Below are 17,840 nucleotides of genomic sequence, written 5' to 3'. Positions count from 1 at the left end.
AAAGGATCAGATTTGACTCATCAAAGTAAGTGCTGGAGTTTAGTTTGAACAAATATAATAGATCTTCCCACTGGTATCTGTTACCAGGACAACCAGCAGAGTTCTGTTAGTTGACATGAAGATGGACTAGTATCTTTTACCAGTGGGGCTGTCCCCGACTAATACAAATCTTGTTTGACTTAGCCACCTGTTCTTTTCACCAATCAATTGGTGCAAATGTTAAACATGTATTTCTATATATACACTACCGTTGAAAAGTTTGGGGTCACTTAGAAATGTCCTTGTTTTTGAAAGAAAATCTTTTTTTTGGTCCATTAAAATAACATTGACAATCAAAGCCACAAATGCTGATGCTCCAGATACTCAACTAGTCTACAGGAGGCCAGTTTTATTGCTTCTTTCATCAGAACAACAGTTTTCAGCTGTGCTAACATAATTGCAAAAGCGTTTTCTAATGTTCGATTCGCATTTTAAAATGATAAACTTGGATTAGCTGATAATGGGCCTCTGTAGATAATAATGGGCCTCTATGTAGATAATCAGCCATTTTCCGCCTCAACATTAGCAATGTCTACACTGTATTTATGATAAATTTAATGTTATTTTAACTGACAAAAGGACATGTATATCCTAACACGATCCGTGTTGTAAACAGCATTCTGCATGAATTCCGACTCAACTTGCAACAAAACAATTTTATGAAATCAAATTTTAGCAATCAAACATAGCTTAACACGGTCAAGTTCGGTTTCTGTGCAATCCTCAGACACTCTAGAAGGCAACCAAACATGTTTCATAATTCTACATTACGTATTGGCTATACAAGACCTGAATTAGCCCATGAAGGTTCTTGGACCAATGACCACCTATCGTTTTGAAACCTAGCTAGATAGCCAATGAGCTGGGATTTCCAGCAGTATGTGAACGCTGTTTGTAGGACAAACAGCCATCATGCTAGAGCTGTGCACAACAGAGTTCATTCTCTGGTGAAAGGAAACCAGATGCACGGTAGTTTACGTTTCACAGCAGTTCGTTCTCTTCTACAGACTTCTCAAGTCTGAAAAAGTTAAACATGGTTACTAAGAGTGGAAAAGCTAAATCTCAGTCCAAGTATAATCATTTTGATGATATTATTGCAGAAATTGACCAGGAGAGTGACACAGAAGGAATGGATGAGGACTCTGTGAGCGACCAGAGTTTTGATTCCAGCGCGGAAGAAATGTTTTTGGAAGGAGAAGATCCACTTTTTGATCAGTAAGTAAAACAAGTTTTTACTTCTCATGCTAATGCAGTTGTTTAAATAGTTGCATATGTATTTATATATATACATACACACACACACACACACAGTCAAAGTTTACATACACTTAGTTTGGAGTCCTTAAAACTCGTTTTTCAGCCACTCCACAAATTTCTTGTTAACCTCTCTGGTACAAGTGCGTCCCACCTCGACAACAGCCAGTGAAATTGCAGGGCGCCAGATTAAAAACAACAGAAATCCCATAATTAAAATTCCTCAAACATACAAGTATTATACACCATTTTAAAGATAAACTTGTTGTAAATCCATCCATATTGTCCTGTTTCAAATAGGCTTTACGGCGAAAGCACACCAAACAATTGTTAGGTCAGCCCCTAGCCACAGAACCATACAGTCATTTTCCAACCAAGGAGAGGTGTCACAAAAGTCAGAAATAGCGATTAAAATTAATCACTTACCTCTGATCATCTGGTGGCACTCCCAGGTCTCCATGTTAAACAATAAATGTTTGTTTTGTTCGATAATGTCCCTCTTTATGACCAAAAACCCCCTTTTTGTTCGCACGTTTAGTCCAGTAATCCGAAGGTGCGGGCACAAAGTCCAGACAAAGTTTTTAAAAAGTACAATAAAAGTTTGTAGAAACATGTCAAACTGTAGTATGATCTAAAATAAGGACGCGCAACAATGAGGTTCTAGCTCCAGCCTGTTTATTAACCTAACCCTTGCATGTCCTACATAGGTACGGATAACCCCAAGGGACATTTTCAATCCTCAGGTTGTTTTTGTCATAAATAATAAAATAATATTTCAACCGGAGAAAAGCTTCGTCAATAGAAAAGGAGAAACAAGTAAGACGCGCTTGGCTCATGTCTGGAAATGTCCACTGTCCTCTCATTGAAAGTGCTGTATCACCCTCATTTTTCAGAGTAAAAGCCTGAAACAATTCCTAAACACTGGTCACATGTAGAGGAAGCCATAGAGCTCGTGAACTGGGTCTTAAGTCTTTGTTTGGTGGAAAGGCTTTCAATGGAAAAACAGCCTTTCAAAATAATAGTACTTCCTGGTTGTATTTTCCTCGTTTTCACCTGCCATATCCGTTCTGTTATACTCACAGACATTATTTTAACAGTTTTGGAAACTTTAGTTTTCTACCCAAATCTACTAATTATATGCATACCCTAGCTTATGGACCTGAGTAGCAGACAGTTTAAAAACCTGTCTAGGACAAGCGTTCCTCTAGGGAAACGTTTCAACAAAAATTGCCCGAAATGTCATTATTATAAATTATATAAATTAAATCAGAAGTGCAATACACCAAATGAAAGCTAAACCTCTGGTTAATCTAGCCACCATGTCAGAATTCAAAAAGCTTTACTGCAAATGCGATTATCGATCAGAAATTTGCAATAAAATTCATCAATTACCTTTTGAAGATCTTCTTTTGGCAACACTAAAGGTCACGACAAAACAATAGTGTCTTTTGTTCAATATAATCCATTTTTATAGCCTAACAGGAAACATTTTGTAAACGGCTTGGCGTAAATTCCGTGTCCTTCAACTTTGGACGTAACGTTCAATGTAATTACTCAATCTAAACGGACGTTTATCGAGTCATGTTTGGTTTCATTGCATTCCTCTGTTTGTTAGTAAAACAACCACACTTCATGGTTCTTTTCTGGGACCGAAAGGAACTGATTTGAACACGGCAAACAATGACTGTATTTCGGACCAATGACCACTGATCGTCTTGAAATCTAGCTGGGTAGATAGCCAATGAGCTCAGGTAAACGACAACATGTGATGGTTCTATCCAGGAAGACTATCGTTTGTGGGAAACTCAAGCGTATAGACAACCATTCGCCATTGAAAACTCTACGAGGCAGCCACGCTGGTTACGTGCAGCATTTCTGTTTTGAGAGCATTTTCAGAGAATACTTATGGCAAGTAAATCTTTAAAATCGAAGGCAAAGACAAAGTATACAGATCTACACGATATCATTGACGATATTGATAGAGATAGTGAGAGTGAATTACTACAAGATGAGTCAGACCAGACAGTGACTATTCTTTTCACTCTAAATGGAGAAGATTCTGTGTTGGATTGGTGAGTAACGTTGTTTGAAATGAATAATATAAAATATTATTCATTTGAGTTGTTTGAGATATATATATATATTTTTTGCCATATATAAAAATATGACGAGGACATGAAATATAAAGTACACATGTGTATAAAGTAAACATTGCTCTACATTGTGGGTGTATCTGTGTGTCTGTATATATTACATATATTTTTACATGTCCATTCCATGTTTAGATAAAATACAGCACCTCACCTTAGTGGATGTTTACTTACTCTATATATAATCTGTGTCTGTTTTGTCTTTATTTCACAGTCCCAGCGATTCTGATTGGGAGCCCATACTGCCAAGGTGCAAATCCCCCACTGAAGCTGGTCCATCCAGCCGGACCCCTGCTGTCTCCGGCACCACACCTACCCCCGCCCGGCCATCAAGAGGTGTGAAGCCGGTGACAAAGAAGCGGAGGAAGGGAAGTGTGGAACCTGCTGGCAGTGCGGAGGAGGGTCGTTGGCACTCTGTACTGGAGGAGGATGTGGCCCCACCACCTCCAATTTTCAGACCAAAGAGGCCACCAGGTCCTCAGCTGGACATGAACTCCAAGTACAGCCCCATGCAACTTTTTCAGTTGTTTTTCACCTCGGCAGTTGTTGATTCCCTGGTGTTGAACACTAATAAGTACGGAGCTAAGAAGCAGGCAGGCAAGAAAGAGACATGGAAGCCCATTTCCAGGTCAGATCTTTTTTGTTACTTTTCTATGGTCATTTACATGGGTCTTGTGAAGCTAAAAACCCTGAAGGACTACTGGAAATCTGCACCCCTCTATCAACTGCCTTTCCCCACCACGGTCATGTCATGCAAAAGGTTTCTGACAATCTCACGGGCGCTTCATATCAGTGACCCAGAAGTTGATAAGGACAACGAGACGAAACGAGGCACGGCAAGGTTTGATAAGCTCTGCAAAATTAAACCTCTCTACCTCGACATCATTGAGGCCTGCAATACTTATTTTCAGCCTGCCCAGAACCTTTCCATAGATGAGAGGATGGTAGCCTCAAAGGCCAGAAATGGCCTAAAACACTACATGCGTAACAAACCGACTAAATTGGGTTACAAACTGTTTGTTTTGGCCGATTCTGCGTCTGCATACACGTGCAATTTTTTTGTCTATGAGGGTAAGAACAGTTGTGCGACCGGTAAGGGATTTAGCTATGACTCCGTTATGCAGTTATTAGATTTTCAGCTGCTAGGGAAGGGCTACAAACTGTTTGTGAATAACTTTTACACAAGCCCTACCCTGTTCACAGACCTGAGGAAGCTGGATGTGTGGGCCTGTGGCACCATTCGGACCAACAGAGTGGGCTTTCCGAAAACCAGGGTGAACGACATGCCTAAGCAGGCTGAGCGGGGTACCATGAGATGGATCCGTGAAGATGGCCTGCTGTTTGTGAAGTGGGTGGACACCAGAGAGGTGGCGATGTGCTCCACTATCCACAAGTCCTTCAGTGGTGATCACGTCGTCAGGCGTGTGAAGGACGCTACAGGGGCATGGACCACCAAAAATGTCTCCATTCCAACTGCAGTAAAGGACTACAACAAGAGCATGGGGGGAGGTGTGGGCCTATCATATGCGCTGATAGGATACTATAATGTTCTCCACAAAACCATGAAATGGTACAAGACATTGTTTTATCATTTCATTGACATTTCTGTGGTGAATGCCTTCATCCTCCAGAAGGAAATGGCCAAGAGCTGTGGACAGCCCCCCATCTCACAGCTAGCCTTCAGAGAGCTGCTCATCCAGGAGCTTGCTAGCTACAGCACTGTAGCACCTTCATTCCCCTCTACCTCTGTCCCTTCTGCTCCTTCAACCAGTGGTGTGCACATGCTTAAATTCCTTATTGCAGGCAGGAATGAGTGCAAAAGGGGCTTAGTAAGGAGGCTTCGTTGTGCTCTTTGCCACAAGAAATCCTCTGTCGGCTGCACCACCTGTTCAGTGACCCTCTGCTTCACAGCAGAAAGAGACTGCTATGGGCTATGGCATCAGCAGCACAATATTGTGTAGAGGGTCTTCACATTATTGAACATTGAGGGTAAATAATATTGTGTTTAGGGATGTTGTAGAGAGGTTTGGGAGGGTTGTGGAGGTGTTTGGGGATGTTGTAGAGAGGTTTGGGAGGGTTGTGAAAGTATTTGTTGGGGATGTTGTAGAGAGGTTTGGGAGGGTTGTGAAGGTGTTTGTTGGGGATGTTGTAGAGAGGTTTGGGAGGGTTGTGAAAGTGTGTTCTCTATGTTGATCATCGTAACTCATTTGAATGTAACCTATACACACAAATGGAAGTACGGAGGTAGTTTTGTGCCCCCAAAAATAAGGGGTTAAATATATGTAAAACAATATAAAATATTACCTGAGCTTTCTTATATTGCCTAAATATAGGACAGACACTTCAAAACCTTATTACTTAAAACAAATATATATGTATTTTTTCCCAGCTATTAAATGTGTTTTTCAATGCATTTCTATGGGCAATATTAGTAAAGCCCAAATTCAATATTTGATTTAAATATATATATATAAATATATATTCAGTACCAGTCAAAAGTTTGGACACACCTACTCATTGCAGGGATTTTCTTTATTTGAACTTTTCTACATTACCAAGAGTGTTGCAAAGCTGTCATCAAGGCAAAGGGTGGCTACTTTGAAGACTCTCAAACATAAAATATATTTAGATTTGTTTAACACTTTTTTGCTTCCTACATGATTCTATATGTGTTATTTCATAGTTTTGATGTCTTCACTATTATTCTACAAAGCAGAAAAAAGTAAAAAATAATGAAAATCTCTGGAATGAGTAGGTGTGTCCAAACTTTTGACTGGTACTGTATATATAAATAAATTAAATATTGAATTTGGGCTTTACTAATATTGCCCATAGAAATGCAATGAAAAGACGTTTATAACTGGATTAAAATACCTATATATTTGACTAAGGTTTTGAAGTGTCCAAACTTTTGACTGGTATTACACATATATATATATATATTTATACCTAAAGGGGTCCTAGAATAAAAAATCAAACATCTAAATAATCCACAGTATGGCCATCTTAAAACAATTCCAACCAATAAAATACAGCTACATTTGGAGAGGACAGCATTCGGAAAATATTCAGACACCTTGACTTTTTCCAGATGTTGTTACGTTACAGCCTTATTCTAAAATGTATTAAATTATAAGCTTGGCACACCTGTATTTGGGTAGCTTCTCCCATTCTTCTCTGCAGATCCTCTCAAACTCTGTCAGGTTGGATTGGGAATGTTGCTGCACAGCTATTTTCAGGTCTCTCCAGAGATGTTCGATCAGGTTTAAGTCCGGGCTCTGGCTGGGCCACTCAAGGACATTCAGAGACTTGTCCTGAAGTCACTCCTGTGTTATCTTGGCTGTGTGCTTAGGGTCGTTGTCCTGTTGGAAGGTGAACCTTCGCCCCAGTTTGAGGTCCTGAGATCTCTGGAGCAGGTTTTCATCAAGGATCTCTCTGTACTTTTCTCTGTTCATCTTTGCCTCAATTGTGACTAGTCTTCAAGTCCCTGCTGCTGAAAAACATCCTCACAGCATGATTCTGCAATCACCATGCTTCACCGTAGGGAGGGTGCCAGGTTTCCTCCAGACGTCACACTTGGCATTCAGGCCATTGTACAATCTTGATTTCATCAGAACAGAGAATCCTGTTTCTCATGGTCTGAGAATCTTTTGGGTGCCTTTTGGCAAACTCTAAGTGGGCTGTCATGTGCCTTTTACTGAGGAGTGGCTTCCGTCTGGCCACTCTACCATAAAGGCCAGACTGGCAGAGTGCTGCAGAGGTGGTTGTCCTTCTGGAAGGTTCTCCCATCTTCACAGAGATGACCAGCATTTCAAAGCACTTCATGGCTACATACGTGAGTGACATGGGTCGGTAGTCATTTAGGTAAGTTACCTTGGTGTTCTTGGGCACAGGGACTATGGTGGTCTGCTTGAAACATGTTGGTATCACAGACAGGGAGAGGTTGAACATGTCAGTGAAGACAGTTGCCAGTTGGTCAGCGCATGCTCGGAGTACACGTCCTGGTAATCCGTCTGGCCCTGCGTTGTGATCTGAGGACCCATGCCAAACCTTTTCAGTCTCCTGAGGGAGAATAGGGTTTGTCGTGCCCTCTTTATATAGCCAAATTATTTTTCACTCAGGAAGCTCGTATAAACAGTGGTTGTATTTGCACTACTGCCACCACCAGGCCTGGAGTCCATTTTGACTTTGTTGATAGCGAGCTGTGTTAGCAGGCTGTGTTAGCGAGCTGTGTTAGCGAGCTGTGTTAGCAGGCTGTGTTAGCAGGCTGTGTTAGCGAGCTGTGTTAGCGAGCTGTGTTAGCGGGCTGTGTTAGCAGGCTGTGTTAGCGAGCTGTGTTAGCTAGCAGCTGGCTTCTGATCAACCAATTGTGTGTATTGAACATTCATACTGGACAGCATTACCTATAGAGTAGCACCACCACCCATCAGCCCGTTCTCTTCTTGAAGTCAAAGCCACAGTGTATTGTTGCTATAGGAGTTTATGATTAATAATCCTATTAATTTCAAGTCCCACTAAGATGTCACCATACTATTCCTTTAAAGCCCCACTATGTAAGACATACATCATCAGAGTGGGCCTCCAACTTAAATGTAAACAATGGAGCAAATGCATCACATGTGAACATCACTTGATTATCAGAGGGGTGTATTATGACATCAGATAGAATTACTCAGACATTCCAAATCAGGCTTCATCCATATCATGAAGGTGGCTATTGATCCAACCATTTCCAATGTAATGACCGGGCTGATGGAAACAGGATATGCCTGTACACTTTTCTAAATGCCGACAGACGATTTGTTATTTCGTTTGACATGGTGTATTTTTTTGTGTCAGTAAAAATGTTGTAACAAGAAATGGCGGCATTAATCCTTTATGCGCAAATATTGATTTAATAACGATAATATCTTAGTTAACTTGGAGTCCCGTGATGATATATTGTATGGTCCTCCCACTACGACTTGGGAAACGATGCAGTTTATTAGGCTACAGATTAAATAAATGATGAACTTCACAGGGTGGTGAAAGTGCACGTGATGAGCTTGATGCTCCTTTCCAATACATTTTGAGGGTCTTCTGGTGACATGATGATGATTGATGCTTGGTTGCCATTTGACAAATAAAATAATGTCGCTCTCATCCATAATAATCTCATCATGTAGGTAGCCTATCAACACTGTATATGTGAGCTGTTGGCTACAGTGTACGGGACAAGAGGACTTTTGCTATATAACTCAACGGTTTTTCAAAACCATCAGTAGAGTTGAAAATGCAATGGAAACCCATTCAACTTGCATTTTTCATTCAGTACATGGGAATTCAACAGGAAAACCTTTTTTCCGTGCCTTACGTCATCACGCATACTTCTATCCGCAATAAATCTGTTTGATGCAAACATTTCCGGTGGGAAAATGCGTATATTGTTTTATGCAGATTTGAGAATATTCACATGAAAATCTGTCGCAAATTGCATGGAAATTTATCTACTAATGTGGATATTGATCCAACACCTGCCGCTTATTCAAACCGTCCCACTGGGCACAGACATGAGTTCAACATCTAGTTTCTATTTACATTTCTTTGATTCGTCAACAAAAGTGATTTCAACATTAAATCAACACAAAATGTCCACCTGTCATTGGATTTAGGTTGCCAGTAGGGTGAAACACAAAATGTCACCAGTCAGCGGTTACCAGTTGTGTGAAAATTAATAAAAATACCTTATGTAGATGGATTTTTACAAATCCAATCCGTTTTCCACATTGATCAAACATCATCACATGGATTTGTTTTGTTCAAATCAAATGTTATTGGTCACATACATATGGTTAGCAGATGTTATTGGTCACATATACATGGTTAGCAGATGTTATTGGTCACATACACATGGTTAGCAGATGTTATTGGTCACATATACCTGGTTAGCAGATGTTATTGGTCACATATACATGGTTAGCAGATGTTATTGGTCACATATACATGGTTAGCAGATGTTATTGGTCACATATACATGGTTAGCAGATGTTATTGGTCACATACACATGGTTAGCAGATGTTATTGGTCACATACACATGGTTAGCAGATGTTATTGGTCACATACACATGGTTAGCAGATGTTATTGGTCACATACACATGGTTAGCAGATGTTATTGGTCACATACACATGGTTAGCAGATGTTATTGGTCACATACACATAGTTAGCAGATGTTATTGGTCAAATACACATGGTTAGCAGATGTTATAAGGTCACATACACATGGTTAGCAGATGTTATTGGTCACATACACATGGTTAGCAGATGTTATTGGTCACATACACATGGTTAGCAGATGTTATTGGTCACATACACATGGTTAGCAGATGTTATTGGTCACATACACATAGTTAGCAGATGTTATTGGTCAAATACACATGGTTAGCAGATGTTATTGGTCACATACACATGGTTAGCAGATGTTATTGGTCACATACACATGGTTAGCAGATGTTATTGGTCACATACACATGGTTAGCAGATGTTATTGGTCACATACACATGGTTAGCAGATGTTATTGGTCACATACACATGGTTAGCAGATGTTATTGGTCACATACACATGGTTAGCAGATGTTATTGGTCACATACACATGGTTAGCAGATGTTATTGGTCACATACACATGGTTAGCAGATGTTATTGGTCACATACACATGGTTAGCAGATGTTATTGGTCACATACACATGGTTAGCAGATGTTATTGGTCACATACACATGGTTAGCAGATGTTATTGGTCACATACACATGGTTAGCAGATGTTATTGGTCACATACACATGGTTAGCAGATGTTATTGGTCACATACACATGGTTAGCAGATGTTATTGGTCACATACACATGGTTAGCAGATGTTATTGGTCACATACACATGGTTAGCAGATGTTATTGGTCACATATACCTGGTTAGCAGATGTTATTGTGAGTGTAGTGAAATGCTTATGCTTCTAGATCCGACAGTACAGCAGTATCAAACAGATAATATCTAACAAATTCCACAACTAAACCTAATACACATAATCCAGTAAAGGAATGGGAAATATAGAAGTAGAAAACATGGATGAGCAGAAACACAGCAGCTAAGATGCAATATATAGTGAAGAATAGATAGTGAAGGATACAGTATTTACAGTTGAAGCAAAAGATTACATACACTTAGGTTGGAGTCATTAAAACTCATTTTTCAACCACTCTACAAATGTCTTGTTTCAAACTATAGTTTTGGCAAGTCGGTTAGGACATCTGTGTTAATGACACAAGTCATTTTTCCAACAATTGTTTACAGACAGATTATTTCACAATCCCAGTGGGTCAGAAGTTTACATACACTAAATTGACTGTGCCTTTAAACAGCCTTGGAAAATTCCAGAAAATTATGTCTATAGCTTCTGATAGGCTAATTGACATAATTTGAGTCAATTGGAAGAGCACCTGTGAATGTATTTCAAGACCTACCTTGAAACTCAGTGCCTCTTTACTTGACATCATGGGAAAATACATAAAAATCTGCCAAGATCTCAGAAAAAAATGGTAGACCTCCACAAGTCTGGTTCATCCTTGGGAGCGTTACAGAACTGTTTGGCCATAATGACCATCGTTATGATCGGAGGAAAAAGGGGGATGCTTGCAAGCCGAAGAACACCATCCCAACCATGAAGCACACAGGTGGCAGCATCACGTTGTGGGGGTGCTTCGCTGCAGGAAGGACTGGGGCACTTCACAAAATAGATGGCATCATGGGTGTGGAAAATTACGTGAATATATTGAAGCAACGTCTCAAGACAGTCAGGAAGTTAAAGCTTGGTCGCAAATGGGTCTTCCAAATGGACAATGACGCCAAGCATGCTTCCAAAGTTGTGGCAAAATGGCTTAAGGACAACAAAGTCAAGGTATTGGAGTGGGCATCACAACGCCCTGACCTTAATGCTATAGAAAACAGATCATTTTACCCTTTTAAAAATAGTTATAGGGGGAGGTCCGGGGAATGTCTGTCTTTGAAAGGGTCATTGTAATATTTAAGATGTCCCCTTTACTGATGACCTAAACCTAAAAGTCAAGGGGTCTGAATACTTTCCAAAGAAACTGTAAGTGATTGAGGAGAGAGCATCATTGCTATATTCTAATTAAAATAATTGACCCATAAGGGAACACATGACCAAAGCAATGCGTGACCCATGCAGAATTAAAACTATATTCATCTTCATGAGAAATATAATCGAATAAACAAATGTTTGCATAACCAAAGACATGAAAACGGGTGGGAACATTGTATTTAGCTAGGATTTCATAAGGCCAGGAATGTCATTGAGAATAACTATAGACAATAGTTAATGTTCCTAGTTTAGGGATGAAGATAGTGAAGGTTTATCTATGTTAAGGATGTTTTTAATTTGACGTGGAAACAACATTTATTCAACTAGTGGGAGGCTTGTAAAAGCCCACAGGAAAGTGGAATGAGGAACTCTTTATTGAGACAATCATGAAACAGCAATCTGTGGGTGAGTTGTAGTGGATATTATAATATAAGGATCTGCTGGAGTCCAAGTTAAACCAAGATTCTTTATTTCTGAGCTCAGAGAGAACAACAGAGTTTGGTATTTGGTATTTTACTAGGATCCCCATTAGCTGTTGCAAAAGCAGCAGCTACCCCTCCTGCGGTCAACACAAAACATGACACAATAAACAAAAATATAAATGCAACATGTAAAGTGTTGGATGTTAAAATGAGCTGAAACAAAAGATTGCAGAATTTTTTACATCCCTGTTAGTAAACATTTCTCCTTTGCCAAGAAAATTCATCCACCTGACAGGTGTGGCATGTCAAGCTGATTAAACAGCATGATCATTACACAGGTGCATCTTGTGCTGGGGAGAATAAAAGGCCACACTAAAATGTGCAGGTTTCTCAAGTTGAGGGAGCGTGCAATTGGCATGCTGACTGCAGGAATATCCACTAGAGCTGTTACCAGATGATTGAATGTTCAATTCTCTACCCGAAGCTGCCTCCAACGTCATTTTAGAGAATTTGGCAGTACATCCAACTGGCCTCACAACCACAGACCACATATAACGAACAACGCCAGCCCAGGACCTCCACATCCTCTGAGACCAGCCACCCGAGTTTTATTTCTATTTGTAATGAAGCCCTTTTGTGGGGAAAAACTCATCCTGATTGGCTGGGCCTGGCTCCGCAATGGGTGGGCTTATACCCTCCAGGGTCCACCAATGGCTGCTCCCCTGCCCAGTCATGTAAAGTCCATAGATTAGGGCCTAATTTATTTATTTAAAATGACTAACTTATATGAACTGTAAATCGTTGAAATTGTTGTTTATATTTTGGTTCAGTATACACACAGACACAGTGCATTCGTTAAATATTCAGACCCTTTCACCCTTTCCATATTTTGTTACATTTCAGCATTATTCTAAAATTGATTAAATTGTTTTCCCCCCTCGCCAATCTAAACTCAGCAAAAAAAAGAAACATCCTCTCACTGTCAACTGCATTTATTTTCAGCAAACTTAAGATGTGTAAATATTTGTTGGAACATAAGATTCAACAACAGACATAAACTGAACAAGTGAGATGTTACCCCACTCTTCCACCAAGGCACCTGCAAGTTCCCGGACATTTCTGGGAAGGAATGGCCGTAGCCCTCACCCTCCGATCCAACAGGTCCCAGACGTGCTCAATGGGATTGAGATCCGGGCTCTCCGCTGGCCATGGCAGAACACTGACCTCCCAGTCTTGCAGGTAATCATGCACAGAACGAGCAGGAAGGGTACCACATGAGGGAGGAGGATGTCTTCCCTGTAACTCGAGTACAGTTCAGGACTGGCACGCCCGTTCCCCAGACCTGAATCCAATTGAGCACACCTGGGACATCATGTCTCGCTCCATCCACCAACGCCACGTTGCACCACAGACTGTCCTGCTTTAGTCCAGGTCTGGGAGGAGATCCCTCAGGAGACCATCCGCCAACTCATCAGGAGCATGCCCAGGCATTGTAGGGAGGTCATACAGGCACGTGGAGGCCACACACACTACTGAGCCTCATTTTGACTTGTTTTAAGGACATTACATCAAAGTTGGACAGCCTGTAGTGTGGTTTTCCACTTTAATTTTGAGTGTGACTCCAAATTCAGACCTCCATGGGTTGATACATTTGATTTCCATTGATAATTTGTGTGATTTTGTTGTCAGCACATTCAACTATGTAAATAAATAATTCAAGAATATTTAATTCATTCAGATCTAGGATGTATTATTTTAGTGTTCCCTTTATTTTTTTGAACATTGTATTTGGTAAAACACAATTTTTCCCAACAGTTTGTTAAGAGCTGGCTTAGAACCAGTAAAGGCCACTTTACCACTCTTGGGTAGTGGAATTACTTTGGCTTCCATCCAGGTCTGAGGACAAAGACTTTCCTCTAGGCTCAGATTAAAAATATGACAGATAGGAGTGGCTATAGAGTCAGCTACTGTCCTCAGTAGGAGTGGCTATAGAGTCAGCTACTGTCCTCAGTAGGAGTGGCTATAGAGTCAGCTACTGTCCTCAGTAGGAGTGGCTATAGAGTCAGCTACTGTCCTCAGTAGGAGTGGCTATAGAGTCAGCTACTGTCCTCAATAGGAGTGGCTATAGAGTCACCTACTGTCCTCAGTAGGAGTGGCTATAGAGTCAGCTACTGTCCTCAGTAGGAGTGGCTATAGAGTCAGCTACTGTCCTCAGTAGGAGTGGCTATAGAGTCAGCTACTGTCCTCAGTAGGAGTGGCTATAGAGTCAGCTACTGTCCTCAGTAGGAGTGGCTATAGAGTCAGCTACTGTCCTCAGTAGGAGTGGCTATAGAGTCAGCTACTGTCCTCAGTAGGAGTGGCTATAGAGTCAGCTACTGTCCTCAGTAGGAGTGGCTATAGAGTCAGCTACTGTCCTCAGTAGGAGTGGCTATAGAGTCAGCTACTGTCCTCAGTAGGAGTGGCTATAGAGTCAGCTACTGTCCTCAGTAGGAGTGGCTATAGAGTCAGCTGTTGCTGTTGTCAATGCCAGATTTGTCATTATTGATCGATAACGACTATTGTTCCACCTCTCCCACACTAACTTCACAAAATTCAATACTTACACTGCTTTTCTTTAATTGTTTATTTACATTTTTTTTCCATCATTCTTTATATCATTGATCTTGGGTTCCTAATAAAGTTTATCATTTTTGTTGAGTTTGGTCACATCATTTCTCAATTTGCAGTACATAAGCCAGCCAGATGTGCATCCAGACTTATTAGCCACTCCTTTTGCCCCATCTCTTTCAAACATACAGTTTTTAAATTCCTCATCAATCCATGGAACAGTTCTAACAGTCAGTACATGTTTATCAATAATTGGAAGAAGCAATTTCATCTGGTAAAAACTGGTAAACACATTAGAAGGCAACAATATAAGACAATGGGAGCACTGTGTATGTTCTCTGATGAGTTGTCAGTCAATGAGATGTGAAATATCAATATACACGCTAAGAGAAGTAATTTCTCTCTCCTGTGTGGATTCTCGAAAGACATTTAACTGTGTGTATTAGCTCATGAATGTTCAGGTTCCATAAATGGTTAAAACTCTTTCCACACTGGGAGCAGTGGTAAGGCTTCTCCCCTGTGTGTATTCTCATGTTTTTTCAGATCCCCTGACCAGTAGAAACACTTTCCACACTGGGAGCACTCGTAAGGCTTCTCCCCTGTGTGTATTTTCTCATGCCGTTTCAGCTCCACTGACTGGTTGAAACACTTTCCACACTGGGAGCAGTGAAAAGGCTTCTCCGTGTGTATTCTCTCATGCTGTTTCAGGTTTCCTAACTGATTAAAACACTTGCCACACTGAGAGCAGTGATAAGGCTTCTTCGTGTGTATTCTCTCATGCTGTTTCAGGTTCCCTAACTGGTTAAACCACTTGCCACACTGGGGGCAGTGGTAAGGCTTCTCCCGTGTGAATTCTCTCATGCCGTTTCAGCTTCACTGACTGGTTGAAACACTTTCCACACTGGGAGCAGTGGTAAGGCTTCTCCGTGTGTATTCTCTCGTGCCGTTTCAGGTTCCCTAACTGGTTGAAACACTTTCCACACTGGGAGCAGTGGTAAGGCTTCTCCGTGTGTATTATCTCATGCTGTTTCAGGTTCCCTAACTGGTTGAAACACTTGCCACACTGGGAGCAGTGGTAAGGCTTCTCCCCTGTGTGAATTCTCATGCCGTTTCAGCTCCCATGGCAGGTTGAAACACTTTCCACACTGGGAGCAGTGGTAAGGCTTCTCCCTTGTGTGAATTCTCTCGTGTCTTTTCAGGTTAAATAAATGGTTAAAACTCTTCCCACACTGGGAGCAGTGGTAAGGCTTCTCCGTGTGTATTCTCTCATGCTGTTTCAGGTTCCCTAACTGGTTAAACCACTTGCCACACTGGGAGCAGCGGTAAGGCTTCTCCCCTGTGTGAATTCTCTCATGCCGTTTCAGCTTCACTGACTGGTTGAAACACTTTCCACACTGGGAGCAGTGGTAAGGCTTCTCCGTGTGTATTCTCTCATGCCGTTTCAGGTTCCCTAACTGGTTGAAACACTTTCCACACTGGGAGCAGTGGTAAGGCTTCTCCGTGTGTATTCTCTCATGCTGTTTCAGGTTCCCTAACTGGTTGAAACACTTGCCACACTGGGAGCAGTGGTAAGGCTTCTCCCCTGTGTGTATTCTCTCGTGTAGTTTCAGGTTCCCTAACTGGTTAAAACACTTGCCACACTGGGAGCAGTGGTAAGGCGTCTCCCCTGTGTGTATTCTCTCATGTTGTTTCAGGGCCCCTAACCTGTTACAACCCTTTCCACAGTAGGAGCACTGGTGTCGTCTTGCGGGTTTGGACGTCCCTGGCTCTGGTTCCACCGAGTCTGGTCTTTCTCCTGCCAAAGACAATTAATTTTTTTAAATAGATACACGAATGATACACCTTTTCCAAATGTTGTTACATTTCAGCATTATTCTAAAATTGATTAAATTGTTTTTCCCCCTCGCCAATCTAAACTCAGCAAACAAAGAAACATCCTCTCACTGTCAACTGCGTTTATTTTCAGCAAACTTAAGATGTGTAAATATTTGTTGGAACATAACAAGATTCAACAAGATTCAAAACTGAACAAGTTCCACAGACATGTGACGAACTGAAATGGAATAATGTGTCCCTGAACAAAGGGGGGGGGGGGGGTTAAGTACTACAGTGCATCTACTCATGAACTGCACCAGATTTGACAGTAGTTGCAGTGAGATGCTACCCCACTCTTCCACCAAGGCACCTGCAACTTCCCGGACATTTCTGGGGAGAATGGGCCTAGCCCTCACCCTCCGATCCAACAGGTCCCAGACGTGCTCAATGGGATTGCGATCCGGGCTCTTCGCTGGCTATAGCAGAACACTGACATTCCGGTCTTGCAGGAAATCACGCACAGAATGAGCAGTATGGCTGGTGGCATTGTCATGCTGGAGGGTCATGTCAGGATGAGCCTGCAGGAAGGGTACCACATGAGGGAGGAGGATGTCTTCCCTGTAACGCAAAGCGTGGAGATTGCCTGCAATGACAACAAGCTCAGTCTGATGATGCTGTGACACACCGCACCAGACCACGACGCCCCCTCCACCTCCAAATCGATCCCGCTCCAGAGGACAGGCTTCGGTGTAATGCTCATTCCTTCGACGATAAACGCGAATCCGACCATCACCCCTGGAGACAAAACCGCAACTTGTCAGTGAAGACCACTTTTTGCCAGTCCTGTCTGGTCCAGTGACGGTGGGTTTGTGCCCAGAGGCGACGTTGTTGCCAGTGATGTCTAGTGAGGACCTGCCTTACAACAGGCCTACAAGCCCTCAGTCCAGCCTCTCTCAGCCTATTGAGGACAGTCTGAGCACTGATGGAGGGATTGTGCGTTCCTGGTGTAACTTGGACAATTGTTGTTGCCATCCTGTACCTGTCCCGCAGGTGTGATGTTCGGATGTACCGATCCTGTGCAGGTGTTGTTACACGTGGTCTGCCACTGCGAGGACGATAAGCTGTCCGTCCCGTTTCCCTGTAGCGCTGTCTTAGGCGTCTAACAGTACGGACAGTGCAATTTATTGCCCTGGCCACATCTGCAGTAGTCCTCATGCCTCCTTGTAGCATGCCTAAGTCACGTTCACGCAATTGAGCAGGGACGCTGGGTATCTTTCTTTTGGTGTTTCCAGAGTCAGTAGAAAGGCCTCATTGGAGTCCTAAGTTTTCATAACTGTGACCTTAATTGCCTACCGTCTGCAAGCTGTTGGTGTCTTAACGACCGTTCCACAGGTGCATGTTCATTAATTGTTTATGGT

The 17,840-nt window shown here is 41.8% G+C and overlaps 1 protein-coding gene and 1 pseudogene across 1 annotated transcript; both read right to left on the bottom strand.

Annotated features, from left to right (window-relative positions):
- The window catches only part of LOC116372022 (zinc finger protein 271-like), a 100,181-nt pseudogene that overhangs the window by 58,730 nt on the left and 23,611 nt on the right, over positions 1–17,840 (bottom strand).
- On the bottom strand, positions 15,332–15,833 carry LOC116372021 (zinc finger protein 22-like). The gene has a single exon (XM_031821089.1). It carries the CDS (start codon positions 15,710–15,712, stop codon positions 15,410–15,412), a length of 303 nt encoding a protein of 100 aa, XP_031676949.1. The 5' UTR covers positions 15,713–15,833; the 3' UTR covers positions 15,332–15,409.

Source organism: Oncorhynchus kisutch, unplaced genomic scaffold (assembly GCF_002021735.2).
Source record: "Oncorhynchus kisutch isolate 150728-3 unplaced genomic scaffold, Okis_V2 scaffold3840, whole genome shotgun sequence".
Classification (NCBI taxonomy): domain Eukaryota; kingdom Metazoa; phylum Chordata; class Actinopteri; order Salmoniformes; family Salmonidae; genus Oncorhynchus; species Oncorhynchus kisutch.
This window is presented reverse-complemented; position numbering and strand designations above follow the sequence as displayed.

What these genes read in the sequence shown, in the direction of transcription:
- LOC116372021 (XM_031821089.1), bottom strand. Translation starts at nt 15,712, where the DNA reads ATGAGAATTCACACAGGGGAGAAGCCTTACCACTGCTCCCAGTGTGGC.